Source organism: Serinus canaria, chromosome 6 (assembly GCF_022539315.1).
Source record: "Serinus canaria isolate serCan28SL12 chromosome 6, serCan2020, whole genome shotgun sequence".
NCBI classification, from domain to species: Eukaryota; Metazoa; Chordata; class Aves; order Passeriformes; family Fringillidae; genus Serinus; species Serinus canaria.
The window spans coordinates 15,014,578-15,041,896 of record NC_066320.1 but is presented as its reverse complement, the minus strand read 5'-3'; the positions used below and the strand labels follow the sequence as shown (position 1 = coordinate 15,041,896).

Below are 27,319 nucleotides of genomic sequence, written 5' to 3'. Positions count from 1 at the left end.
GAGGCTGTTCAGAAGGCACTGAGGATATAGATGAGAGAAGCCAATGGAGAACAATACAGGATTTTTTTCACAGATGCAATTCCAGATACTGTAAAAGTTATGCAAATGTACAGACATGTTTGGGACTTCTGTTTAAACCACCGCAATCCTATAAATTATCAACTGTAGCTATGTGGCTTTTCTTATTAAATAGGCTCTTGAATTGCTCTTTTTTTTTTCTTGTTCTTTGCTAGTTTGCTGGATCAGATTCCAGAAATGTTTGCAGATACAAGAGAAACAGAAACTGTTTTTGCACCTGTGATTCAAGCAGGGCTGGAGGCGCTGAAGGTTAGTAAATTCATTTTTATGACAAGTTGTTTTCAGCCAAGTACTCTGAAGTTCATATTCTGCTAACACACACTAATAAGACAATTGTAAATATTTTGTAAGCTTCTTGTAGTAGATGCACTACGTGTAGGGAGTACTTTGCTTATTCTTGAAGTGCATGAACTTTCTGTTTTGTGCAGCTATCTATATGTTCTTCACCCAATTCTTTTTTAACTATTTTTTTTCAAAGTGCAAGAACATGGCTTACTCTCAGTTGTTTGTCTGGGTTTTGCTTTAAACAGTTCATGGAACCTACAGGGGGGGAAAAAAAAGCCCTCCAACATTAAAAAGCCAGCTGCTGAAGTCTATTAAGTCTCATGGAGATGCTCTGTAGTTTGGTGTCTTTTTAATCCTGTACTCTGGTAGAATCTTAAATAAAATGAGAGTATATCATCTGTTGAAGTTGCCTGCAACAATGTGCTAACCAAGCAAACTTTTCCTAAAGTTCTTCCATTCTAGTACTTCATCCAGACATAATTACATGCATGGTTTAACTCTGATTTGTATCTACTGATCAAATTGATTGCCTGTATGACCTCACCCCAAACTGGTGACACAGCTCTATCTGTCACATTGGTCAGTGAATCATTTTAGTTGGAAGAGACTTTTATGATAAGCCCAACCTTTAACCCAGTACTGCTAAGCCCTCCACTAAACCACGCTTCTAAGTGACACTTCTACACATCTTTCAAATACCTCCAGGGATGCTAACTCCACCACTTCCCTGGGCAGCCTGTTCCAGGGCTTGACAACCATTTCCATGAAGAAGTTTTTCCCAATATCTAATCTAAAACTCCCCTGCTGCAACTTGAAGCCATTTCTTCTTGTCCTATCTCATATTACATGGGAGAAGAGGCTGACTCCCACCTGACTCCAACCTCGTTTCAGGTAGTTGTAGAGAGCAAGATTTCCCCTGAGCCTCCCTTTTGTCCAGGCTGGATAACTTGAGTTCTCTCACTCACTCCTCAAGCAAGAATTGTGCTCCAGACCCTGAACCAGCTCCATAACCTTCTCTGAACATGCTGCAGCTTCTCAGTGTCCTTGTAGGGAAGGGCCCAAAATGTCAAGGTGTAGCCTCACCAGTGCTGAGTACAGGGGGAATGATCCTTTAAAGTCTCTCTTAAACTCAGTTTTTGTTAGAATTGTTCAATCAAAAAATAGTAAAAATTGTTAATTGACTTTTTACATACTGCATATGTCAGAGAAAATAACCTATTAAACATTAGCTATTGTTGGCATAGGGTGTTGATTTAAAATTACTGATCTGTTGAAGCTCAGATTACAAAATCCTTTGTCATTTCTGTGACTTTTTTCCACAAATTCAGTAACTGCAAATCAGGGAAGAAGACAATGCAACATGTTTGCACAAAACTTTTTGTATATGGGTCCTGCTTACTCTGTCTCCTTGGAGAAAGTCCTTTTCTCCCTGCTTTGGAATTAGCACAAATCCAGTAGAACTCAAACTTGCTCTTCTGCAACTGACCAGTAATTTGTGCTCCCTGTGTTGGACAGCAGTCACATAACCAAGTGACAATGAGCCAGGGTGTCTGGTAGAATCACCCTGACATTAAAAGAGTGATGAGGTTGCTTGAATGTTTGTTCTTGAATCACAGCTTTCCTTACAATTTTTGTAAATGTTTCTGACCTCTGTTATTGCACTAACTTTCCTGCAGGCAGCTGACTGTGCTGGGAAGCTCTTCATTTTCCACACCTCCTTGCCCATCGCAGAGGCTCCAGGGAAGTTAAAGAACAGGGATGATAGGAAACTGATCAACACAGATAAGGAGAAGGTAGTAATGGTTTGCATAATCTTTATATAAGGGTGTATATTCTTTTTATGGAATAAAATAACTGAAACAGCATTTAAAAAATTACAAGGATAGCACATATTGTAACTGTCTCAGCTAATATCTTTTAACATTCCACACTTATCTTCTGTTCCCAAGCAGAGCTATGGAGACTTGATATCATAAGGACAGCTGTAGTCTGAGAACAAGAAGAGTTAGCTCTAGATTATTACACAGGGTAAAATACCAAAATCTGGGTTAAAGTAAATGTGCTGAATTTACAATTAAAGTAAAATGTGTCGTAATTTTCATAATAATTAACAGTTCTTCAAAGGCAGAGTCAGGGAGAACTTAGATGATTCTACTTTCCCTGAAGACAGACTTAAAGTATTAGAGTATTGATTGGGATTATGAACTGGATCTCACTTTCCTTTTCCTGATGTCATCTCTGATTTCCTTTCTTAGACTTTGTTTCAACCACAGACAAGCTTTTACAACAACTTGGCCAAGGACTGTGTGGCCCAGGGCTGCTGTGTGGATTTATTCCTGTTTCCAAACCAATATTTGGATGTGGCCACGCTGGGTGTGGTACCTTACCAGACAGGAGGCTCCATTTATAAGTATGCATATTTCCAGGTAGGAGTGACATTGACTCAGACTGCTGTCTGACGCAAGTAAGAATTATTGTTTAGCTTACAGTTACTTTTTTTCATAGTGGGAGCCATAGTGAAGAAATACTTCTTTGGAAGTAAATGGCTACTTAAATTTCAAGATAATCAGCAAAATTATTTGGTAGCTTTGTGTCTTTATACAGACATCTCTGTTAATAACAAAACCAAACAGGAAGAGCTAGGCTGTTACCTCTTAGCACAATATTTTATTAGCAGGCCACTGAGCCTGGTATCAGTGACTTTTGAAGTAAGACCGCAGGAGGTAGTATCTGGTTTTAAATTACTTTATGGTTTATGAAGCCAGTCTGATTTATGAAAGTGTGAAACTTCAATTTCTGCTTGCTTTCTAGCTGGAGACAGACCAGTACAGATTCCTGAATGACTTGAGAAAGGATGTCCAGAAGGAAGTGGGATTTGATGCTGTAATGAGAGTGCGCACAAGTACAGGTGGGTGTTAGCATGGAGAAATCTTAATAAATTGGCCGCTTCAAGCATGTCTCATGGGAAGAAAGAAATCTTCCTGGAATTTAAAACACATAGTGACTAGGCTATCCCAAGAGTTCTGCTAAAGCTTTGGAATTCTAAGACTTTTGTTGAGACTGTGAAGATCCCTGCTGAAATCTGTCAGGATAATTTGGTGTCAGGGTCAAAAGGCTGGCTGTCTTGGTATTAATTTGAAAATGATAGTTCATGTTGGGTTTTTCCCTCTTTTAGGTATTAGAGCAACAGACTTTTTTGGAGCTTTCTATATGAGCAACACAACTGATGTAGAGATGGCAGGTCTGGACTGTGATAAAACAATAACAGTGGAATTCAAGCACGACGATAAATTGAGTGAAGATAGTGGTGCACTACTTCAGGTGAGGGGGGAGGCTTTGTAGAAGAAGTGAGTTGGTAACTGAACTGAATTATTAGACATTTCTTCAAGGAATTGTTTGTTCTTTCTTTCTGCATCTTACCCTACCTTTCCAACATACTTGTTCTGAGGGTGACCTAGACTGCTTCAAACCATAGTCCTGTTTTCTGAGACCAGGTCCCTTAATACAGCTGCTAAAATTGCTTCTTGTTATCTTTCATTGACCCTGATTCTTAGCATGTACTTCCAGCTTATTGTCCAAGTTTTTTACGTAGTTACCTTATTTATTTCTGCATCTGAGTCCTAGCTTTTAATAAAGTATATTCTAACCCTGCCCTTCTTATTGTAGCAGGACCTCATTTCTGTGTCTCCTGGCATTTTTGTCTCCTGCAGTGTGCTCTACTGTATACAAGTTGTGCAGGACAGCGACGACTCCGCATTCACAATCTCTCCTTAAACTGCTGCACGCAGCTTGCTGACCTCTATCGGAACTGTGAGACTGACACCCTCATCAACTATTTGGCTAAGCATGGTAAGGGTAAATATGGAAACAAGAATTGCAGCCTTTAGCTACTGCTAAAATGCCTGTTTTGTCACCCAATGACACCTGTTTATTCCTCCTGCTTCAAATGTCAGGTGGCGGTTCTGATACTTCACTCAGTTATGGGAAAGCTATGATGATTGTATTGCTGCTTAGGACGAGAGGTACAGATAGAGGGTGTAGGCTTATTCTTCATACAAATTATTTTCCAAATGTTTTTAATAGCAGTTTGTATTGCCAGCTGTCTGAATTCATCCTGGTATTTATTTTTGGGCTGTTCTATTTCATTCCTTAACTGTTGCAGAATTTTGCTTTCAAAGTAGGAAATGGTGGCCCTTGTTCACAGATATGAGTTAAATGTCATAGACTTATGCACTGTACCCTATTTATCCTTTCTAGCTTGCAGTAAAAGCCTAGAAATCCAACAGAGATAGAGAGTTGTATATGTTTATTGCCATTAAAATGAAGGAAACAGTCAATTTTCAGACCATTAGTGGAAGTTGGCCAGTATATAAAAGGAGCTTTTAAAGAACCCCATACTTTCAATTATCATAAGTATATTTTAAGTACATAGGAGATAGGGTTCAAGATTATGTAATAAAAGGGAGTAAATGAGCTTCTTCAGGTTTTCAATTAGAATACATAGTCATTTTCCTACAAGTTTGAAGCAGGAAGAATAAAGGCTTCCATAAACAATAGTTGTTTAGATTTCCTTTATGGAAGTAGTTTTGGGGTTTTGCTGTTCTTGAGCAATCACTTGACAGCAGTCCATCTCTTTCTTCTCTCTGTGCAGCATATCGTGGAGTCCTGAGTAGTCCAGTGAAGACTGTGCGTGATGCACTGATCAACCAGTGTGCCCAGATCCTAGCCTGCTATCGAAAGAACTGTGCTAGTCCTTCTTCTGCTGGCCAGGTAAACTCTAGTGCTTTCACTTGAATCCCAGGCTTGGAAATGAAAAAGTGATGACAGTTTCTTACTTAGCCTACTCAAAAAAACTCAATTCCTTTCCTCAGCAGAAATTTGCAAAGAGGAGACTCAAGAAACTAGATATACTACTACAAATAAAACTATAGGAGAGAATGGCTTCTTGGACATCTGTCTGGAGCCCAGGGAGCACTGCCTGCCTCAGGGAGAGGTTTTATGTTTCTTTTGCAGTCCGTGATTTAAGTAGACTATCAGTCTACTTAAAGACTATCAGTCTTTTCACTCCTCATGGCTTTACCACACTTTGTTGGTTCGTGCAAGTCTCATTTTGTCAAGCTTATTCAGCAAGACGGCTGACCAACTTCTGTCTGCTTGTGACTTGTAGCTCATCCTCCCCGAATGCATGAAGCTGCTACCTGTGTACTTGAACTGTGTGTTGAAGAGTGACGTTCTTCAGCCTGGCCCAGAGGTCACAACGGATGACCGTGCCTACATCCGTCAGTTAGTGACATCCATGGACGTGGCTGAAACAAATGTTTTCTTTTATCCCAGGCTTTTGCCCCTGGTGAGTAATTTAAGATCTGCTTAGCACTTGAGGCTTGCTGTTGTCTCACTGACTCATCTTAAGGACTGGCATTTATATTTTAGTGAGGGAATGTGATTTGAGAAGTATTTGGGGATCTGCCATCTGTTGGGATATTTCACCTTATTTTGCTCAACATTACTGTACCTTGTTAATTTCTTGGGGGATAATTTTTTCCTGAGCTGTAAGCATATGACTAGTGACAAAGAAGACACTTTTGACCCTTTCATAGTCTTTTTTAAAAGTCCTAAGGCTTACAGCTTTGTGTAGTAATTTTCATTATTGCAAGGTAACTTCACATACTGTTCAAACTTTTCATTACAATAGTTGCTGGAATAACACTAAGAACTAATTACATTCCTACTCCAGGAGGTGATATTTGAACTTGAGTCTTTCCACAGAAGCCTTGTGTTCTCTTTTGCTGACCAAGAGTCTCTGAACTGCTTCTGTGTCACTTTGAGTAAGAAAACTAAGGAAAATGCTACTTCAGTCACAATTATTGCAGTCTTGAAAGTCCTAGAAATGAGAAAATCATTGGTATCTTCATGGCAGAAATTTTCAAGACTACCTAAAATTTTTTTTTTTTTTTATAACTTTTATTTTACTTTTTTTTTTTTCCCCTGTAAAACAGACCAAAGCAGATGTTGACAGTGATTCCTTGCCAGCAGCCATTCGGAACTCCGAGGAGCGTCTCTCCAAGGGTGACATCTACCTGCTGGAGAATGGGCTGAACATCTTTGTGTGGGTGGGAGTCAACGTGCAGCAAAGCCTGATCCAGAACCTCTTTGGAGTGTCATCCTTCAGTCAAATTAGCAATGCCTTGGTGAGCTGGATGGCAGTGTGGGAGCTAGAGTCTGTGATAGTCACCCAAAATTTAAAACAATGAGAAAGCCAGTAGAAAAAATAGCATTTCATTTTCATTAATAGAAATGAGAGAAGCACAGATGTGTGAAACTAGTGGAAATGTTGGTAGTCTGGGCATGTCAGGCATGCTTTTGCCTAGGTTTTTTTGACAAGTCATATCATTAACAGTGAAGAGAACAGTTGATATATAAATGGAATAAATAATTCTGATTTCATGTTATATTCTCTTCTAAGTAGTCAAAGTCAAAGAGAATGTATGTTAATGGGGGTAGATATTTCTCTGGCCTTTTACAGTATGCCAAAACTGCTGACTTTTGTTTAACATTGCTCTACTTCCCAAGACTAATGGGGATTGGATGTCTTTCATTCCAGAGTACCCTGCCAGTCTTGGAAAACCCCTTTTCAAAGAAAGTGCGTTCTATTGTTGATACGCTTCAAGGGCAGAGATCCCGCTACATGAAGGTAAAAATGTCCCCCATTTACAGCTTAAAATCCCCATCCCTCTTAGCAGAGTCAGGCGATGACTGGTAATGCTGCAGTCCTGAATCTATTCTTCCCAATTTCATAAATGTTACTCAAAGTTTTCAAGAATCTGAAAACAAATTTCACTAGTTTTGGAGTTTTGTGCTTACCATAGTTCTAAAACTTCCTTTTTTCAGACCTATTACAATACACTACTATATGAACTACATATATGGTATTTTCCTTCTGTTTAGAAAGGATTGACGCTTAACCCAGCTGAGTTACAGAAGTCAAAGCATATAAGCTGTATATGCTGTGATTCTGGCTGGCTGTCTTTGGAGTTTTGAGCATTTAGCTTTTTGCTCTATTTTCCCCGTGAAGATTAATTCTAATAGCTACTCACTGTTGACTTCATTCTTGTTTCGTTTGGTTTCTTGTAGCTGATAATTGTGAAGCAAGAAGATAAGCTGGAAATGCTGTTCAAACACTTCCTGGTGGAGGACAAGAGCCTGAGTGGGGGGGCTTCATATGTGGACTTCCTGTGTCACATGCACAAGGAGATTCGGCAGCTACTGAGCTAGAGGAATGAGTGGTGCTAGAACTCAGCAGTGACGTTTCGGTCTCCACTAATGACCTGATCAGAAGGCCCAGCGCCCTCAAAAAGGACAACATAGAAATCTGTACAATTCCATAATTTTTAATACACATTGCATTAGCAGAAATCCTTTCAACCTTTCCCAATCCCATATGAGATGAAATATTTTCCTGGTGAGGGCTCAAAAAAAACAAAAGGCCTTTGATACCAGGTCTTTTATTTGCATCTAAATTGTTTCCTGTGCTTGGCAGGAGTTCACCCCCCACCCCACCCCATGCTCGCTAATCCTGTTGTAATGAATGTAGGGTTTTTTTCAGTTCACTGTACATGATTCAACATTGGGTGAAAAAGCGATAACTCTTCAAAACTTCTGGTAGCTGCTGTGCATTTGTGTGGGTGTGTGTGCATGCTCCAAGTGTGAAGAGGATGCACAGGTGGGGAGGGCAAGAGGCAGGTCAGGTGACAGGAGCTGGAGCAGCCAAACATTTTGTGTCTCCTTTAAAGAGGGAAACGTGTTCTGTCAGAGCACAGATGTATCATGTGGCTGTCCAAACGAGAAAGCCATGAAACATGAAATGAGTGGTAAGCCAGGAGGCAGCAGGGCAAACTTCTCTCCACAATCTTCCCCATACTATGAGTTGCTGTGCAGAACTGTAATGGAGTAATCAGTAGTTAAGTGGGCAAAAATCAACAGCTTCTGAGCAGTGTAGGGGTAGAGATGGTACTTCCTGTTGGTATGTGTGGTGATTCCTTTCCTTCTCATTGCACAGCTCTGTATTGTCCTACTCAATCCATGTTCCATGACCTCTCCTGCAGAGTTTACCTGTCTGTCAGATGGTGGTGGGAACAAAAGCTTATTAACCTTAAGCAGAAAATACCTTTAACAAGGTGATGAGTGACTGTGTAGGAACTGAATGATAAGGAAGTGGCCATTTTCAAGCATATTTTTGTGAGTCATAGCCAACAAGCAGAAATTTCATTTATACTGACATGAATTTGAGATTGCTTTGTACCCTGGAACATAAGGAAGGGGATACAAAACTTGAAGATTTAGACTGTACTGTAGTAGGTATTGCAAGTACCTGGTTTTGGCTATTGACAGCACCTGGGCCATAGCAAAGAGTTTCATTACTGGATGTTTATACCCTCCACATTCTGTCTACTGATCAGCTTGCACAAAACCTTTTATAAGCCTGTTTGTTAAACTAAAATACCTCAGACAGATTAATCCATCCACTTTGGCTGCTCTGCTGCTCCATTTTGCAAGGGTGGATGAGAAGACTCCTGTGAAGAGGGAGCTAGTGTAATCAAATTCAGAATTCTAAGGGCTTTGTTTATTCACTTTTGAAAGGGGTCTTGTATATTTTAACTTGAACACTTATAAGGTGTTCCTCCAGTACCCAGGAGTTTAAGCTACCAATAGCATTAAAAGTGAAAGGAAGAATGTGGATGGATTAAAGAACATGTTATCTGGGCTTGATATTTCATAGGAAAGTCCTTGTTAAGATCAGAAAAATATCTGGCTGTGGTTTTAGTTCCATATCCTGTAGCATGTATATAAATCCATTTTTCTTCTAATGCTGCTAGTTTGTCTTCCCTCCCATCACTACACAGAAAGGGGAACATGAAAATTGTAATGTAGAAACTCTTTCAAGATGTAGTTGACAAAACTTTCAGCGGTTTTGTATGAATGTGGCTGACTTTATACTCCACATACTGCCTCCAACCAAAAAATCTAGAGGATTTTTAATCAGAGGGGAAAAAAAAAACTTCCCAGAAATATAATGCACAGCAACCACAGACTTCCACAAATACTAATTTCTAGTATTAATATTGGGGGGTGTGGGGGTGGAAATGAAATCATGAATGAACCTTTCATTTTCTTCACTTGTTTTTCCAATGCATCTTTTAATTTGTAAAGAAATAAAAATATATTAAGATGTATTTTATGTCATTGTTAGTAAATAAACACTGCTTATTTTTCCAAACCCTGTATTTTGCAGGAGGGGGGGGAATGGGAAGGGCTGAAGTCTAGCTCATTGATCCTTTACAGTCCAAGCTTCTACTAACCAAGTTCAGTCTTTCTTTTTTTGTCGTTGTTGTTATTTGCACTGAATGATAAGAAATTCAACAAGAGTCAACAGACAAAAGGTACTGTTTAATCTCAGTGTTCCTTTATTGAGGTGGTGGGTTTTTGACTTTCTGCCCTGTCTGAACTTCCATTTCAAAAAGAAATTCCCTTTTTTTTTTTGCTGACAGAGCTTGAGTCATTGACTGGGTGGGGTTTTTTTGGTCTACTTAAGCAAATATTGCCCTTACCTTCTAACAATGTCAAGTCAATGACTTCAGCAGTCTTAAAAGAGCTCATATTTCAGAGTTAAGGGTACCTGGGTGAATTGGTTGGGGAGGTCTTTTTTGTTGGGTTTTTTTTTGTTTGTTTGTTTTGTTTTTTTGGGGGGTGGGTTGTGGTTTTTTTGCTGGGAGTGTTGCTAATTGCAAAAATAAAGTTCAGAGTGAACTGGCAGTGTTATCTTGACTGTACTCATGAATATTGCTGTTGTACAGTTTGCTGATAGTCTTATAACAAATCTGTTTGAAAGCACAAGACAATCACTGCTAAATACCGAATAGTACTAAATTTACTGTTGAATGGTTTTGAGATTCCTCTCCTATAGAATGTAGATGATGTCCAGAATCTGCCACAGAACTGGTGTGATAATGATGGGCCTTGTGGATCTTGTACATTAATTGCGTGGAGTAAATTGTGCAGCACATTCTGATGCTTGTGGAAATTGCCATGGAGAGCCCAAGTCTGTTACCTTCTCTCTGGGCCCAGGTGTAGGACACTGGTGCTGTTGGAGCAGGCCCAAGCAGTGTCTACACCTAACTTTTCAAAGGAAAGGAAAACTATTCCCTCTTTAACTTGTTTCTAACACAGCTGAAGAATACTTCTTTGCCTTGTGTCTATACTAACTAATGTCCTGTATTATAATTGATAATTCATAAATATTATATTGTCTCTTAAGAAGTTAATGTGAAGATTTTAGCAATTATGTAAATTATGTAAATGAGCAACGGCGTGGTAATTCTAGAATATGTCTGTTGGATTTACATAGTGTAGCACAAACCACTTTCCCATTTACAGAATATTTTAATACTGTAGGAATTATTTAAGGTTTGTATAAAAAAGCAGCTTTCAAGGTAGCTTTAAAATTACCTGTAGATATTTAAAAAAAAACCCAAAAAAAACCAAACAACCAAGAAACCCCAAAGCCCTAAACAAGTGTTTTCTGTTCCTTCCCTTTATGGTCTCCACCAGGAGCCGAGCTGGAGGCTCTTTCTTGTAACAGCTGACCGCTTGCTTGGTCCAGGAGCCCTCTCTCCGCAGGTGCGTTCAGTCCTGGCACGCTGTGCCTTCGGGGAACAGCTCGGCTATATGGCTGCAGGCACTGCGCGGGCCGGTGTTAGCGCAGACGGATGTAGGGACGGTGTAGGCAGAGAGCCTTACAGCAGCTTCAGCCATTGTACAGTGGAGTTGTGAGGGAGCTGCGAATGGGTCACCGCGTCGGGCCGCTGCAGCAAGGCTGCCGCCAAAGCAGGGGTAGCTGTCGCTGCCCTTCCGAGCCACTTCAAAGGCGCACTGACAGTCCGAGCAGAGAGGGGCGGGGAAGGCGGGGCCGCTCCCGTACGGCCCCCGGCCCTTCCCCGCCTCGTGACGGCAGCACCGCGGGCGGGCCCAGCGCCGCTTCCTGGGGCGGTGGGGCGGGCCCGCGGCACGGCCCGGGGCTGGCGGGCTGGGCATGGGGGGCGCTGGGCCGGCGTGGGGGCCCGCGGGCCTGTGGGTGACGCTGGCGCTTGCCTGGAGTGCGGGAGTGGCTCTGGCCGCGGAGGAGCCGGCCGAGCCGTGCGGGGCGGATGGGTGGGCGCAGGACGCCGTCCCGCCGGGCGCGGCCTTCGTCGCCACCGCGTCGTACCGCGGGCCCGGCAACAACGACACGCGGAACAACAAGGCGCTGCCCATCCTGCTGTGGTGGAGCGGGAGCCTCTTCCCGCACTTCCCCGGCGACACGGAGCGCATCGACTGCCCCCGCGGCTCGTGCCTCGTCACCCGGAGCCGGCGGGTGGCCCGGCACCGCCGCACCAAGGCGCTCATCTTCTACGGTACCGACTTCAGGGCGTACGAGGCGCCGTTGCCCCGCCTGCCCCACCAGACCTGGGCGCTCTTCCACGAAGAGTCCCCCATGAACAACTACGTGCTGTCGCACTCGCCCGGCATCCGGCTCTTCAACTACACGGCCACCTTCCGCCGGGAGTCTGACTACCCGCTCACGCTGCAGTGGCTGCCAGGCACCGCGTACCTGCGGGCACCGGCCGTGCCCCTGGCCGAGAAGGACGCGTGGCGGCGGAAGGGCTACGGCCCGGTGCTGTACATGCAGTCCCACTGCGATGTGCCCTCGGACAGGGACCGCTACGTGCGGGAGCTCATGAAGTACATCCAGGTAGGTGGGCTGAGTGCGCGGGGAAGCTGTGGCGTGGGGCTGCTGCCGGAGCTAGGAACTCCTGGCTGCTCCCCTCTACCGCCTCGTTTTAATGGGGTTTGTTTGTCCTTGTTTTTAGCCAAGACACGAATCATAACGGGATGCATGCCGACTACAAGCTGGACAGAAAAACTAGTTGTATTCCTTCCCAAAGCGTGATCTAGACTACACCGCATGTCAGTAGGTAGGCCTGATGCAGATGTTAGATGTGGACTTGGCCACACTCGGGATCAGTCACAAGCTGGGCAAAGCCTGAATAAGTTCGGTCTTTTGGACTAAGTGCTAGACGTTGCTGAATCTCTGGATTTTGAAGTTAGCGTACAGGAAGGCTGTCCCTTAAGAAGCCTTGCTCCCGTTTGAAAGTACAGGAGTGAAGTTAAAAGGCAGGTTGCTCTGTTGTGAGAATCTGCTCCTTACCTGCGTTGTGGTAGGACCATGTTGTTTCTATGATGGCTTGTACTGCTGTGGTACAGCTCATGGTTAGTAGCTTCATGAAGTAAAATAATGTTTCTTCCAAGCAGAAAAAAAGCATACTGCTTTTTTTTTTTTCCAAGCAGAAAAAAAGCACACTGCTAAAAAGTGTGAAGGCTATTAGATGGATTTTAAAAAAATATCTGTTTCTAGACTTTGCCAGAGACTTTTTTTTCCAGTGGTTTCTGTTGTTTCTATTGGTCATGATTCAGGTATTGTGTAAGATCATCATGTACTGAAGCAAAATAGTGAAGTAAAGGCAGAAGAATTTTTTAAAAATTGTAGTATTCTCAAAGTATGGTGCAGGTTCCAGCTCAAGCATGTTGTCTTGTATTTTTAGACAGTATTCTTTTAGCTCCCTGTATCAGTTTTTCTCAGTCTAACAAATGGAAAAATTGTCAGCTTACTGAGACTGGCTGGAACTCTGGGTAATAATTGTTTGCAAAAGCACTATGTCTGTTAAGTAGAAAGAGAATGTTTAAATTGACAGAGTCAAATGCTGTTCTTTACTTGTCAGTTTCTGATTTATCCGATAATGATTTCATTTTTGGGTGGCATCTGTGTGCTCCCCTCACCCTGTAGTGTAGCTAATGTTGCTTTTGGAACTCAGCACCTGGTTTTCTCTAAAGGTTGTAGAACTTGGACTCTAGGAATAGTCTCAAGGGAAAGACCTTGGAGTGAAAATGAAGCTAAACTAGCGTAGCTATGAACTGATCCAAGTTAGGAATTTTACAAGAACTACAAGGTCTGAAAATAAGTTCCAGGGGAACAAAGCACTTTGTAAAGATGCTGTTTGTTATTTTAGGTTGACTCCTATGGTAAATGCCTGCATAACCGTGAGCTCCCCAGTGAGCGACTGAGAGACACTTCTACAGCCACTACAGAAGATTCTGAATTTATGACTTTTATTGCCAGGTACAAGTTCCATCTGGCCTTGGAGAATGCCATATGTGATGACTACATGACAGAGAAGCTGTGGCGTCCCATGCACTTGGGTGCTGTCCCAGTGTACCGAGGCTCCCCAGCTGTGCGGGACTGGATGCCAAACAACCTCTCCATCATTCTTATAGATGATTTTGACAGCCCCCAAGAGCTGGCAAAGTATCTTGATTTCCTGGACAAGAATGGAGAGGAATATTTGAAGTATCTAGAGTATAAAACCATAGGTGGAATCAAAAACCAGTTCTTGCTAGAGAGCTTGGAGAAGCGGGAGTGGGGCGTAAATGACATGACCCTGCCCAATTACCTGAATGGCTTTGAGTGTTTCATCTGTGACAAGGAGAACACCCGGGTCAAAGAGGAGCAGAAACACAAGAAGTCTCATGGAAAAATTCCAGCTCCCAGACCTCATATAGCTCAGTTTAAGCACATGGGATGTCCTATGCCAACCCCTGGGTTTGGAAGTGTTGAAGACCTCTCTGGTGGAGACAGGTAATGTTCCAGTATTATGCTTTTTGAAGGGAAAAAACTTCAAGTAACAGCAGCTGTAACTTTAATAACGCTTTGTACTTAAAGGAGCTCTTGTTACTTCTCCAGTTACATTTTGTATTACGTCTCGTGGGTGGTGTAGGAGGTCCTGCTAATACTGTGTAATGCTGAGGCTGAAAAGAGGCTTGGACGTTAGTGCTAGCAGTTAAAGTGGAGTGTGACATTCAGAATATTCTGTTAAAATGTTCTATTACCTCATGCAGTGGGGTTATCCTTTGTCTATCTTAGCCTCTTAGCTTGAGGAGGGATGTTTTTCAGTACAGTGATGGTAAAGCACGTGGCAGCCCTCAGGCAAAAGCAGCTCTGTACAGTCCTCCTTACAAAGTAAAAAATGGGGTTGCCAATGTTCACTGCAGGCGTGGTTGACTCCTGTATACTTCAGAGCAGAAATTAAGCTCACCCAGAATACAAGACTTAATGCTGTTTTGTGCAACAAAACTCTGGCTGTGTTCAAGGATGCCATCCCACTTATTTAGGAGAAGGACTGTGCAGGAGAGAAAACAGATTGAGCAGCTTCTTGACTCTTGTTTTCTGTTGGTTGACTGATTTACTGGAGATTTTTTATAGTAATTCCTTTTCTCAGTCTTGGTAGCAAAATGGCTTTTTTTCTTTGTAGTGTGCTATGCAGCACCCTGCTCTATAGAGTTCATAAGAAGTCAAACTCCATAGGTTTTCTGTTTGAGCATCAGGTGGCAGTAGAGAAGTACCTATGAAGGCACACAGAGAGTTGCTGCCAGTGCCACGTGCAGGCCCAGGTGCTTCCATCATTCTTTACAGAGGTCATCAGCAGGGAGTTTTGAACAGCTGGTCCATAATTCAAGCTACAGTTTCATCCTAGGGAAGTTTCCGTGTCTCACTGTTACTCTCCCCATCTGTAGCCATGAGATGTATCCAGAAAAATTGTTCAGGGGAAGCTTTTACATTCACTGCTATTTACATTATAATGATATGTGTCCATAGTTCCCAAGGCATGATCATGGGCATCTCCTGTGAAATACAGTGGTTTCTATCTGATAAGCATCTAAGCTTTACCTATTTTTATTTGCAAAATGGAACATGACTACTTATAATTCTAACTGGTGTAACAATAGCATAAAATTGCCATCAAAACATGAGCTAAGCATGCCCATATTTTTTTCTGAGTTTGACAGTAATGTTATTTAACAGTGTGATCAATTTAGATGAATGCCTGCTGAACCAGTCTATGGAGTGTTTTGTTAGTTTAGAAAAACCATATTGTGTAAAAATGACACAGATCTAATGGGGATACAAGTGACAGACTATATGCAATATGCAAGGTCTGACTGTAAACACACACTGTGACTTGTGGTTCTGGAGCCTTCTGAACTCAGAGGACAACAAAGGAGTTTATGTTAGAGCATACACCCAATTACAGTAAGTTTACACTACATTTACATACTCTGTAACCTTTATTGCCAGATGTAATTTCTTTTTAGGGTTGATAGATATGCTGAATTGTCAGAATGCTGCTGCAATCAGAATCTCTCTCTGTGTAGGTATATGTAGCTGGAGTACCATTACACCTTTAGCTGTATGTGCGGGGATGTGGTTTCTCAATCCTTATGCTTGCAGCTTCACTTGAATTTGGACTGCTGGGTTTCACACCCAAGTAAGCTTAAGGAAGAAAGCTGTAGAACAAGCAGTTGTATGTGTCAGGTTGTCATCAATCACTACAATCTACTCTGAAAATAATATAAGTATTCTGTGATAGATTTTACTTTAATAGAAGTTTTTATTCTCTACAATTAGTAATTTAGTCTCTGTGGTTAACATGATAGTGATAGTATATGCTAATACTTCTAGAATGTTGTAAAGCTAACAGTGAACTTATATTTGCTACAGAGAATTTTCAAAGCAAGTTTCTTTAAATGACTTAGAGCACAGTGGCACACTAACAACATACTTTGTTATGACCATCTGTGGGCCTATTTTAATCTTAAGGGAAAGAAAAACATGGTTTCAGTGCTATTACAGCTGCAGACTAATTTGGGGTTTTTAATTGTTTGTGATGGTGTCTCTTTGTTTCAGTTGGAAAGAAATGTGGCTGCAGGATTATTGGCAAAGCCTTGATCAGGGTGAGGCCCTCACTGCTATGATTCATCGCAATGAGTCTCATCAGGGAAGATTTTGGGACTACATGCATGAGATTTTTCTGAAGAGGACCAGGCAACACTGACCCATCTTTGTAAGAGCTTGATCTGAATATTGCATTGAAAGTTGAAACTGTGAATTCTTACTCACTTCAAATGTTTGCCTTGAAAAAACAAAACCAAAAAAACTCTCAAAGAGACAATTTTTTCTGGTGCACAAAGTGAGTAAGCTTCTGTTATGATTGGATTTCAGCAGTGGAAACATTTATAACTGCTCTGGTTTCAGTTTCATCTTCGTGGTGTGAAGCCACTCCAGGCTTGCAAGTGTCAACATGTGGGGCAAAAGAGGAATTTACTCTCCTTTTGCATTTGCTATACTTATATTGTGTCTTTCATGACTTCAGGCTCTTGCTCAAGTGCCCTAAGGTATTTCAGGGATTTTTTAAGTCTTCAGAATATTAGTTGTTTTTTTAAGTATTTTATCAATCACAAATTTTCTTCATTAAGATGTACTTTTAGTTGCTATTAACAAATGGCTTTTCCGGTGAAGGAATTACGAAAGACATATCTGTGAAGAGCAATCGTGCCTTATGAATTTACTGCAATAAAGTCTCTTCTCCCCAAGTAACATGCCTCAAATACTCCTTTTCAAGCTAACAGAATAACTATGGGAGGTCACTAAACTCTCTGCCTAATTTTCCTCTTTTGATGACTTAGTAGATCATACATACAATGCGATGGGAGAACAAATTATTTAAGTTGCAACTTTCATCAAGTATTTCACACCAGAAAGTGCATTACCTGGTACTGTGTAGAACAAAATAAAATTCTATACTTTGGTTCTTTTAAGTATCCATCAAATCTGAAATCTGTAATCTCTATTTACTGTTATCTCCTTAATGCTAGCAATTCAGAGGCTTTGGATTTTTTTCCTTTTGAGTATGTGCAGCTTTCTGCAAAGACAAATACATTTTCACAGTGGTGCCTTTCCAGTGGTCTCTGCAGTTTGGAGACAAGTCTTGAAGTCTTTGTATGCTGAAATGGGTGATCGGAACCAGGTGCACTGAGATGGTTTTGTATCTCTACCGACCTTAACACATTGTGATCCTGGTCTGTAACCAGAGTTCCTGAATGACAGCCTGTGGATTGATCTTCCTTGCTGCATAGCCTGTATTGCTTACAGGTATAAATAAACTCCACTGTTCCCTGCCATAGTGGGTATCTTTCTGAAATAATTGATCTTGCAGTGGAGGGAAACTAATTAATTCAGGGTCAAAGGTTTAAATGCACAAGCAAATATGGCCACACTGCAGTGATGTCTCTGATGGTATAATGTTATTTTCTTTCTCCATTTCCCCTCTGAATAAGTTAACTACTGACTGAAGAGCCAGAGTTTATCTTTGCTTAAGACAATTTGTTGGTTATGAAAGTCTACAGTCTGTTGTGTAACTTGATTTTGTAAGACAGTTTATGCATTGCTATGGGAAGTCTGATGTCTGTCAGTAAAAGTTAGGAACAGCAGTGACTCTACATTTTCTTCCTAATTACATCACTGTCTATTACTTAGTGCTGTATGGATCACTTAATATCTTTTTCTTTTCCCTCAAATCCCCCTTTATAATGTTATAGATATGGGATTACAGATATAATACCAGTTATAGGTAATGATCATCTCAATGTTTGCCTCTCAGGTGACATAACAATAATGCCATGTTAAAATCAGGGCACCTTGACAGCAAAGACTTCAGACCTATGACTATCACTGGATTTTTATAAATGTAGAAAATGCATACAGTTTACTTTGTTCTCACCTAATCGTTTTTAGGAGAAGAATGGTTTTTTTAATCTCTCTTCTCTAATAACAGTAACAAGTGATTCTTCAGCTAAAATGCATTTATCAGTTTAAGTTACTTTTTTTCAGTTGTTCAGGAGACATGAATACCTAAGAGAATATATCTTAGTTAATTGTTAAACTGCATTACTCAAATCAGATTAAAAATTACAGATGCGTATTCAGGATTGAAGAGGCCACTTGCTGGAGAAGTAAATTAAGATAAAACAAATTAAGGGTGCTTTAGTTCTGAATATTGACTTCTACTAATCAAGTTAATGATATTTAGGTAAATTGTTTGAATGAATGTCTTCAGTTACTTCATTTCATGTTTCTGTATAGAAAGTAATTCAGTCTTCTTTAACTGCATTCTCTTAATTAGCTATCTCTCAAAACACTTTCTTATTCAAATGTTTGGTGGACTAGCCAAACATTTCTAGGAGAAATTGTGATTTTGCTTTTTGTACTAAACATAAAAAATAAGAACCAGGTACTAGCACATGCTACTTTTACTATTTTATCCTGTAATTTAAGTAGATTTTTCAGAAGTGCAGCATTTATAATAATTTCCAGGTTGTTAATATAATGTATTGACTGTTGCCAGAATTAGACATGCTACATTTAATGCACTGTCCCTACAGTAGTAACAGGAGGAACTGCCAGTATAAGTATGTGCATCAGCACCTGCTTCGTCCTTGGTGAGTGATGTCCAAAGCCCCATTTTGTCTTCCTGCTCAGCAACATGAGCATGTTTCTCAGTTTACAGTAGCACTGAAGATATGGTGGTACAAGCTGAATATAACTAGCAAAGTAGGTAAAAACTTCTTCCCTGGGGCCCCGATTTGTTCATTAGCTGTTTCACAACCAAGTATTCCTTCACCACTATATATTTCCTGTAGTCAGTTTATTACAATCAACAGCCAACAAGGTTATTTTGTTAGTCCTGCAGGGTTTCTTTGTTGCTTTGCTCTGTGTCTGTACTACAGAAGGCTGCTGCTTTGAGCTTGATGACTGTTGCCAAACATGAGTATTTCTGATTGTCATCTATGTTCCTAAAGTGGGTATGGAAAGAGTACAAGTCTGAAAGTAATTTGATTACAGTTATTCTCTGGGTTTTGTCTGGTTTTCCAAGTACAGCTTCCAGTTTGTAGTTGAATCACAAGTCATTTGATAGCTTTCTTTTCTGAGTTTTTAGTGTCTTCTTAGGTTTAACTGTTTTTTACAGTCATAGAGGCAGTGAGCTTCTCAAAAGGTAATGAGTATTAGCTACACTCTTAGCAGTGAAGCTCACCCAAGCCTTGTTTCTTTTGTATCTTCAGTGGGTTTTCTGTAGTCATAGATCATATTAGCTTTCATCTCCTCTGTGTCACAATACTTCTATGATTTATAAACCATGTGTCTGTGGCCTCTATTAATATAGTAAATTAATTACACTTTTTATGTATGGTGTGCAAGAATTAAGGCTGGAATATTTATTCAGTGCATGGTATGAATATTTTGTGTTGCTGCCAGGCAAACTCTGCAGGGACAGGAGAGGTGGGAATCCTACCCAGATGGATAAAGAGTTGTGGTTGCAGTTGTGTTCGATGCTGCTGACCGACCTTCACAGCATCTACTGCTCTGCACAGCAAGGACTACAAAATGTTGAGTAAACTTTTTGCCATGACTTTGCTTTCATTCTCTCCTGTTATTTGGAGGAGACAGGAGGAGAGCTGGGTCTCAGACCCTTGAAGAGTTTTCAATTAATTTACTTAATAATGCACTTGGAAGGACTGCTATATAGTGCCAACGCGTTCTGCCAATCATAGCCAAAGTGAATTCAATTTACCCTCCTAGCTGTCTTTCTGCTAATGCAAGCATGTGAATGCAGACAAGGAAGAAGGTCACTACAGCATTATTATTTTGGAAAAAGTTTCCTGATTTCTGTTCTTGGCTAACTGGATTTCTCACTGCTTTAAATCCAAACCAGCAAGATGTTGGCTGAATGTCATCGCTCATATTGTGACTACTAGAAGGCTACATGATACTCAGACTGAACATGATAGATTCAACTGTGCAGGTTCAACAGTTCTTACAGTGCAGGTACACATATTCATAAAAACAGAGACTAATAAGGAATTTATCAAAGATACCAAATATTGAAGATATTTACCCATGTAAACGCTTTGGTAGGATCCTGCAGACTAGGGTGAATGGCTTCACTGCTTGTCATGCATTGTGCCTGTTTACTTTTGTGACTTAGAGGGAGGCTTTCAAAGCTGTCAGGATAGCTTTATTCACTAGCATTACTGTTCTAAAAATAAATATCTCCTCATTACTGCTCACAGGAAACACCAGTAGATTCTATTGATGCTGTGTCTCAGAACTAACTTAACAAGCTAGAATAAATGTATGCCCTCTGAGAGATGAGAGACAAGAAACAACTGACTGAAGGTTAAAAATGTAGCAGTCCAAGGCATTGCATTGATTGGGCAAGCCACAGTTCTCATTCTTCTGCCAAAACTCTGATACCACGTGTTGCCTGTTTTTTCAGTTAGAAGCTGATTATTTTATTTACTGAACTAGTAGTCTGCGTTTTCTGTCCTTTAGCAAGGACTGCAATTTGTAGGAAGCATTTAACCACTCTGAAGAATATTGATTTGATACCTAACATTATGATTTCTAGAACTCAAAAGGAGTTAGAAAGAGTTGCCTTTTCTTATTTCAGTCACTGCAGTAATTTTCAAACTGAAAGATCTCTGGGTCCTCTCTAATGGCAAGTAGAATGAGATCCAAGCAGCAGTGGATGGATATGTTTAGAGGGAAAGGAGTTATGAGCTACTTTCTCTGGAAATGGTCTGTAAAGTGCAGCAGCCGCAGCTGGAGAATCAGTAGAAATGCCCCCTCTTGCATTTTGACTTAGGGTAGCTTTAAGTGGTGTGGAAGAACAACTTCTAAAGGACTGGGAACAGGATAAATTGAATTGAAACTCAGCCATGAGAGACACCAGAGTTTTAACAGGCATTGCTGTGTTAGACAAGCAGCCAGCTGCCTCACTTACTGTCCTGCCATACACATTCTTCAGCCATAGTCCCAAGAGAGCCACTCCCTTAATCATTAGTTGTCATCTATTTGATTGTATTTAATTATGGTTATTGATGGATCTCCAGGTACCTTCTGGGAAGCTGTATTAATTGGAAACATACAGGGTGCCAGGTTCCTTCATTCTGCCTAGAGACCAAAGGCTTCTACTGACAGGTTGAAATTAATCAGAGATAAAATCCTTTTAGTGATACGACCAACTGAGCCAAAGCCTGCATCAAGCTTTAACAAACTGTACTTCTCTTTATGGTCCATTGTCTCAGAACTGGCACTGAGAGATATATGGCCCTGCAGAGGGATGAGGGAAGATAGAGAGGAGTGGAGCTACAGGATTTGTTCCAGAACTATGACACCACTAGCATCTTAATTTGCATGCTGTTAAATACATTTTTTACTTCAGAGAAGACCCATTTAATGTGCAAGTGTCTCAGCTAGAGATGTTTCTGGGGATCTTGGAATGGATCAGAGCAGATAATACTTTGTGGCATCTCTGAGCAAATAAGGAGGCACAGGTGATTTGCAGTGGAAATGAGCTGAGTTTCCTAGACCCTGGGAATTAGGGATGGCCTCAGAACTACTCAGATTGACAGGAAAATGCAGGGCAGCTGATCTGATTGAGATAGCACAGGATGAGGGTTGTTGTGGGGGTTAGGATGGGGTGTGACATATCTAGTTGTGAGTGCATTAATATGTTGTGCTAATAAGAGCAGTAAGTGCTGATGCTGTCCAAGCACAATAGCTCAGCAGGCAGGAGTTAAGGCTGAACCACCTGGAATCTTAGCAAACTGGTTACTTTCACTGCCAAAGTTAAAGTGGAAGTGCTTTAAATTTTAAGGCATCTCTAATTAAATTGGTTTAAGGAGGTCAGGATGAGACAGATAAGAATAAAGTGTGGTTGGTGAGGGCATTATGAACTGGTATGGTGCATTCAGGATAAATTTGTGTGAATATGGTGGAATTTATCTGAAAGCTGGATCCAGGCAGTCAAAAAGACATGGATATCAACTCTATTCTTTTTTGCCAATACAACAGTTTTCCTAGCCTCATCCCCTAACTGATTTTTAGGTAGTATCCAGATGTTTTACATAACTACACCAGAAAGTGAAGAATACATGGTGTAATTTCTCATCTCTTAAAGAGGTATCTAAGATAGCAGTCTCATTTTAAAGGGTGTATTTTATTACAGCATTGCTAGCATTGTTTTTAATTGTGGCATAGCATGTACTGTAGCATCATATGAAACCCTTATTCAGTTGTGATATATATATTATTTTCAAATCTAATATTAATAGTTTTAAGCTCTATGGTTCATTTTGGTTTTGACCGGCTGAAATGCAAGCTAGGATTCAGTTTTAAACGTGTCAATACAAGAAAAAAAAAAAGCTGTAAATGCTAATTAGTGAAAGTTAAAGTTTTACATGGTTTTTGTAGTTGTACATTCAAGATTCACAGTAAAACATCTCTGGGGTTCACTGTTGAGGGAATTTAGTTTCTGACTGGCCCTATAAAGTCAGCACTTCTGTCCCATCCATTAGTGACTTGGTGCTATCAGCTATACAAAATACAGACTGTAGAGACATTTGGCTATTCAATAACACAACCTTTTTGTAGTTCTGCATTCTTCCTTAAAATGAATGTTTAATATTTAAAAATAATGTTTAATAATAAAACTGTGTCCTGCTTCAGACATCTCTGCCTGGTGTGTGCCTACACCATCATGTACCTTCTTCTCTCTGCTTGGGAATCTCTTATGCTGAGGCTCCAATACGGGACTGATGCCAAAAAATTAGTTTTAATGCAGACAGCAGTAACATACAGGAAGCAATTACAATTCTCCTTGTGTAGTTTGCCTTTCTCTTTCTCGGCTTCCCCTCCTCCCCCACCTCATTTTTCTTGGAATTATTTAAATGAGAGATCAGCTTTTGAAGGTGAAAGGACTTGAAGGTGCTGCCACCATTAGCCAATGTAATTTGGGAAAAGGGAGGCTTATTTAGAGGGAGTGCAGTTCAGCTTTTCTTATGTCATAGTACTTTTGTCTTTCCTTGTTACTTTTTCTTGCCTGTCTAGTTAGACATTGCAGGAGGTAAATGCAGCAGTGGAAGGTGGGTAGCTGGCAGTAAGGTAGGAAGGGTAGCTAGAAGAGGCAAAACCAAGAATAGCTGAATCTCACATGAATGGGAATACTGAAATATGTTTCATGTCCCTGTCTGGGATTTTCCAAGTCTCCGTTGTTCAGAGTTGTACATTGCAAGCCCTCTGGCCTAATTTGAAGGTGTCAGCCCGTTTTCTTTCTTCTCTACTGGTAGTCAGGCTCAAAGGATAGCTTGTTTCCTGTCTTTTCAGAAAAAAATGGGAATGCAGAAACATCTTGCTTACCAAAAAGTTTCAGAATTTTCAAAAAGTGTTTGAATTTGGACCTTAAGAGATGAAATGCTCTCTTCTATCCCAGAAGAGAGCTAAAAAAAATCTTTTATTTGAACATGTCTTATCATACTCTTTAATTTGTACTCTAAGTATATACTATTTTAAAAGTAACACAAAAATAATTATAGAATTGGATATACCAGGATTTATTGTCAGCAGATGCAGTAAATTCTAGTAACCATACTGAGAATATTGTGGTATAGGTCTGGTGATGTGTAGCTCGTTAACAGAATTTCTAAAGTCTCTAACTTCCTTGACTAGGCAAAGGGGCATATTTTGGGTTTTATGTCCAGGAGGTTGAATGTATTTTAATGCAAATCAGTCTCCTGTGGAAAAAAAAATTGCACACAAAAGTATTTTTTATTTAGTCTTCTGTATATGGTCAGAGGACTCCAGCTGTTCCTGATACAGTGGTAAAATGGCATATTCAGGAACTGCTCCAAGACCAGGATCTGAGCGCTTTGAGTCCCTAGTGTTCAGCATTCTCAGTTTTGTGCATCTACCTTGTCCCTCCTGCTGTGCAGAGACCTGTTTGTATCCCAGCCCTTGGAGTGCTCCTGTGCCTTCTGTATTGCCTGCCTTCTTTGGCTGGGGACATAAGCACTGCCAGATCAGTTGAAGACTTCCAGGACCTACGGAAGAAACTTCTGGGAACAGGAGTTTTTTCCACCACTGAGTATGAGGCTGTGGGAACGATGGAAGCAGCAGTTTCAGGATCTTCTTGGAAGGAACAGTAGGAACAATGCAGGGGAGATCCAGCTTAATGTAACAGAGAGAAATGAGGGGCTGAGAGCTAAGTGATGAGAGTTTGAAGCACCAAGAGGAGTTTCCATACAGTTGCAGAAGAACTTCAGAAGAGACAAGTGAAAGGGACTTCATCCATATCTTACAGTATCTGAGGGGAGAGCGTCAAGGGATGGAGGGATACAGGCTCTTCTCTGTGGTGCTGCGCAACAGGACAAGAGGCGATGGGCAGAAACTGATGCCTAGGAAGTTCCATCTGAACATGAGTAACAAGTTCACTGTGCAGGTGACCGAGCACTGGGACAGCCCAGAGAAGCTGTGGAGTCTCCCTCGTTGGAGATACTCCAATAAGTGTCTGGATGTAATCCTGTGCAATGTGCTTGCGACCCTGCTTGAGCACAGATGACCCTCTGTGATCCTTTCCAGCCTGGCCCATTCTGTGATTCCTCTAATTCCATCTCAATTACTTGAGACAATCATGGTTTCTGCTGCTCTGGCTGAAGCGTGTTCGCTCCTTCCTTTGTTATTTTTGCCGCAGAAGGAGTCGCCGGTAGGAGATTGTAGGGGCAGTGACGCACCGGTTCCGCCCAGTGCGGAAGCTGAGGGGAGTTACTCCTTTTCCATGGCCGATCCTTGGCCTGACGGGCAGGATGGGGCGGGGCAGGCGGCTGCGCCGGCGGGCGGCTTCCCGCGCCCGGCACCGCCCTCAGGGCGCCCGCGCGCGGACATGGCGGCGCCCGCGTACCCCGCCTGGGTGACGCGCTGGGTGTCGGGGCAGTGGCGGAACAAGAAGCGGCCCCCGACGCTCCGCCCGCCCCGGACACTGGCGCTGGCCGACAAGGTGGCGAACCGCCGGGAGCAGTCGACAGGTGAGCTGCCGGCGGGGAGCTGAGCCACCGCTGTGCCCCGGGAGGGGCCGCGCCGCTGGCAGAGCTCGGCGGCACCTTGAGCTCCACAGGGCAAGAGGGGAGGGGCCGGTCTGGGCCATGGAATTCGCGCGTGGTTTCTGTGGGAAGGATCGCTTCCTCACACTGCAACCCTGAGTTTGTGTTTTATGCGAGTCAGACACGTTGCGTCGTGGCATTGCCTTTACCATAAAAATTCAGTCAGGTGCTGGATGGCTGCAGCGCTTTGCTTTCTGTTGGCAACAACTTCTCTGCCCAGAGCAAAGCTGGGATCTTTAGCTATGCATTTTCTCACCTGCCTCTACCCCGTCTTAAACTTCTTTGGAGATGTATGCACTGTGGAGGTTGTTAGCATGAAATCCCAAACACCTGAGATTTCTGGTTGTGTCTTTCCCTTCTAGAGGCAACGTGCATTACCGAGATGTCAGTAATGATGGCCTGCTGGAAACAGAATGACTTCAACGACACGCCTTGTGCCAAGGAGATCAGGATGTTCTATGACTGCGTGGCAAAGGCAGAAGTAATTAAGGCCTCTTTTATGTTCTTAAAGGCTAGTAGCAGGAAAGGAGAAAGCCTCTAGTCATATTTTGTGTGCCAGTAAAAATAATGTTCTCTGAAGAATTTGATTGTGACCCATTTGAGCAACTAAGAGCAATGAAACTGGTGAAGGATCGAGAGGCTCCTACAAGGAGGGGCTGAGGTAGCTGGGGTTGTTTAGAGGTTCAAGGGAGACCTTATTGCTTTTTGTAGTTACCGGGTGGGGGTCGGCCTCTTCTGCCAGGCAACTGGTGATGTGACAAGAGGACATAGCCTTGAGCTGTGCCAGGGGAGGTTCGGGCATTGAAACAGGCTGGCCTGGGAGGTGGTGGAATGACCATCCCTGGTGGCATTCATGAAATGACTGGACATGTCAGTTAGTGCCGTGGTCTAGTTGGCAAGGTGGCCATTGGTTAAAGGTTGGACTCAATGATCTTGAAGGTCTTTTCCAACCTGTTTCTGACTTTAAAGGCCAGACAGTTTTGAAAAATAAATTTCATACTGCTTGAAAATTAGAGGTTTCTGATTATATATTATGTATTAACATATTATAATAATACTGTATGATAAGCTTGAAATAAAGTAATTTTCAAAATAGACTGAAGGTAAGTATATGTATTAAACTTGTCCTTAAACTGGTTTCAGTTTTCCATTTTCTTTCAGTAACAGTGTCATGATTTAAATAGTTATTTACTGTTGCTGTTTGACAGCATAAGTGAAAAATTATCCATAGTGTATTTGGTAGATGACAAAGAATCAAACAAAGATTAAAAAATAACAAAGTAAAAAGAAAAAATCTGGGTTGTTACCAGAAATTTATATCATCGTTAACTGAGAATATGGAAGGATATAATCTTCACAAGATGTCAGTCATTAATTGCATCATTTAAAGGTTATCAGCTTGTGATTATTAAGCCAAGTGCTATGGTAAGCGTTCCTTAAAGAAACAGCATTTTTCTGAAAAAAACATCCCTGTACAATTAGTAGTAGTCTCTGTAAATGAGCATCAGCTCTGCAAATAAACAGAGGTAAATATTGTGAGGAAATATTTTTCTCTTTCAGAAAGAGCGCAAGAATCAAAATGAGGATACGGTGTCATCCAGGGGAAATTTGCCTTCAAGCAAAGTGAACAAGCTCCTGAAGAGGTTTCCTCAGATCACACGTTATGTATAATGTGCTATATGAAAGAGACTATGGACAAGCAATTAAAGTTGGGGTCTTGGTCAAAGAAAAGGAAAGTCAAGTGAATTTTTGATGTCAAGTGGTGTGTGGATCTTGATCCTGCTTTTGATTACAGAGCAAAAACTACCCATCTTGAATATCAGCTGATTTTGTTCATGGGATTCTTGGGTCTTGAAGTGTTAGGATTTCTGCAGTGTGTTGTTCAGCTTCCCTACTCAGGTCCTCACTGTTAAATAAAACCTTCTAAGCATTCATGCAAGTGCATTTCTCTACAGGGCACGACTTCTTCAAGTGCAAGCTTCTTGCCCAGCTCTGGAACTGCTATTAAAAAGAGTTTGGGCTCAAACACCTGAGCCAA

At 41.4% G+C, this 27,319-nt stretch overlaps 3 protein-coding genes across 9 annotated transcripts in view; all 3 read left to right on the top strand.

Moving 5' to 3' along the window:
* The window catches only part of SEC24C (SEC24 homolog C, COPII coat complex component), a 38,467-nt gene extending 28,874 nt beyond the window's left edge, over positions 1 to 9,593 (top strand). For 6 of the 7 annotated variants that reach the window (XM_050976601.1, XM_050976599.1, XM_018910920.3 and 3 more), the window contains 11 exons: positions 234 to 327; positions 2,040 to 2,156; positions 2,619 to 2,789; positions 3,175 to 3,271; positions 3,539 to 3,684; positions 4,074 to 4,212; positions 5,015 to 5,133; positions 5,531 to 5,710; positions 6,360 to 6,551; positions 6,965 to 7,054; positions 7,495 to 9,593. In XM_050976601.1, coding sequence (XP_050832558.1) covers positions 234 to 327; positions 2,040 to 2,156; positions 2,619 to 2,789; positions 3,175 to 3,271; positions 3,539 to 3,684; positions 4,074 to 4,212; positions 5,015 to 5,133; positions 5,531 to 5,710; positions 6,360 to 6,551; positions 6,965 to 7,054; positions 7,495 to 7,635 — 1,486 coding nt within the window. In that variant the 3' untranslated portion in view covers positions 7,636 to 9,593. The remainder of the gene's footprint in view (positions 1 to 233; positions 328 to 2,039; positions 2,157 to 2,618; positions 2,790 to 3,174; positions 3,272 to 3,538; positions 3,685 to 4,073; positions 4,213 to 5,014; positions 5,134 to 5,530; positions 5,711 to 6,359; positions 6,552 to 6,964; positions 7,055 to 7,494) is intronic. The other variant, XM_050976600.1, reaches the window with a different exon arrangement.
* Positions 9,594 to 11,410: 1,817 nt separating this feature from the next.
* On the top strand, positions 11,411 to 22,856 carry FUT11 (fucosyltransferase 11). The gene is made up of 3 exons (XM_009087451.4): positions 11,411 to 12,148; positions 13,464 to 14,089; positions 16,196 to 22,856. Exons 1-3 carry the CDS (start codon positions 11,450 to 11,452, stop codon positions 16,341 to 16,343), a joined length of 1,473 nt encoding a protein of 490 aa, XP_009085699.1. The 5' UTR covers positions 11,411 to 11,449; the 3' UTR covers positions 16,344 to 22,856.
* A 2,174-nt stretch (positions 22,857 to 25,030) lies between these two features.
* On the top strand, positions 25,031 to 27,215 carry CHCHD1 (coiled-coil-helix-coiled-coil-helix domain containing 1). Its single transcript, XM_030240964.2, has 3 exons — positions 25,031 to 25,206; positions 25,644 to 25,762; positions 26,842 to 27,215. The coding sequence occupies exons 1-3, from the start codon at positions 25,065 to 25,067 to the stop codon at positions 26,950 to 26,952; spliced, it is 372 nt and encodes a 123-aa protein (XP_030096824.1). The 5' UTR covers positions 25,031 to 25,064; the 3' UTR covers positions 26,953 to 27,215.
* The last annotated feature ends 104 nt before the right edge of the window (positions 27,216 to 27,319 follow it).

Bases quoted from the DNA above. Each gene is read 5' to 3' on its own strand.
- CHCHD1 (XM_030240964.2), top strand. From the start codon at position 25,065: ATGGCGGCGCCCGCGTACCCCGCCTGGGTGACGCGCTGGGTGTCGGGG. The intron at 25,207-25,643 runs GTGAGCTGCCGG...TTTCCCTTCTAG, and splicing joins CCGCCGGGAGCAGTCGACAG to AGGCAACGTGCATTACCGAG. The intron at 25,763-26,841 runs GTAATTAAGGCC...TTTCTCTTTCAG, and splicing joins ACTGCGTGGCAAAGGCAGAA to AAAGAGCGCAAGAATCAAAA.
- FUT11 (XM_009087451.4), top strand. From the start codon at position 11,450: ATGGGGGGCGCTGGGCCGGCGTGGGGGCCCGCGGGCCTGTGGGTGACG. The intron at 12,149-13,463 runs GTAGGTGGGCTG...TTGTTATTTTAG, and splicing joins AGCTCATGAAGTACATCCAG to GTTGACTCCTATGGTAAATG. The intron at 14,090-16,195 runs GTAATGTTCCAG...TCTTTGTTTCAG, and splicing joins GACCTCTCTGGTGGAGACAG to TTGGAAAGAAATGTGGCTGC.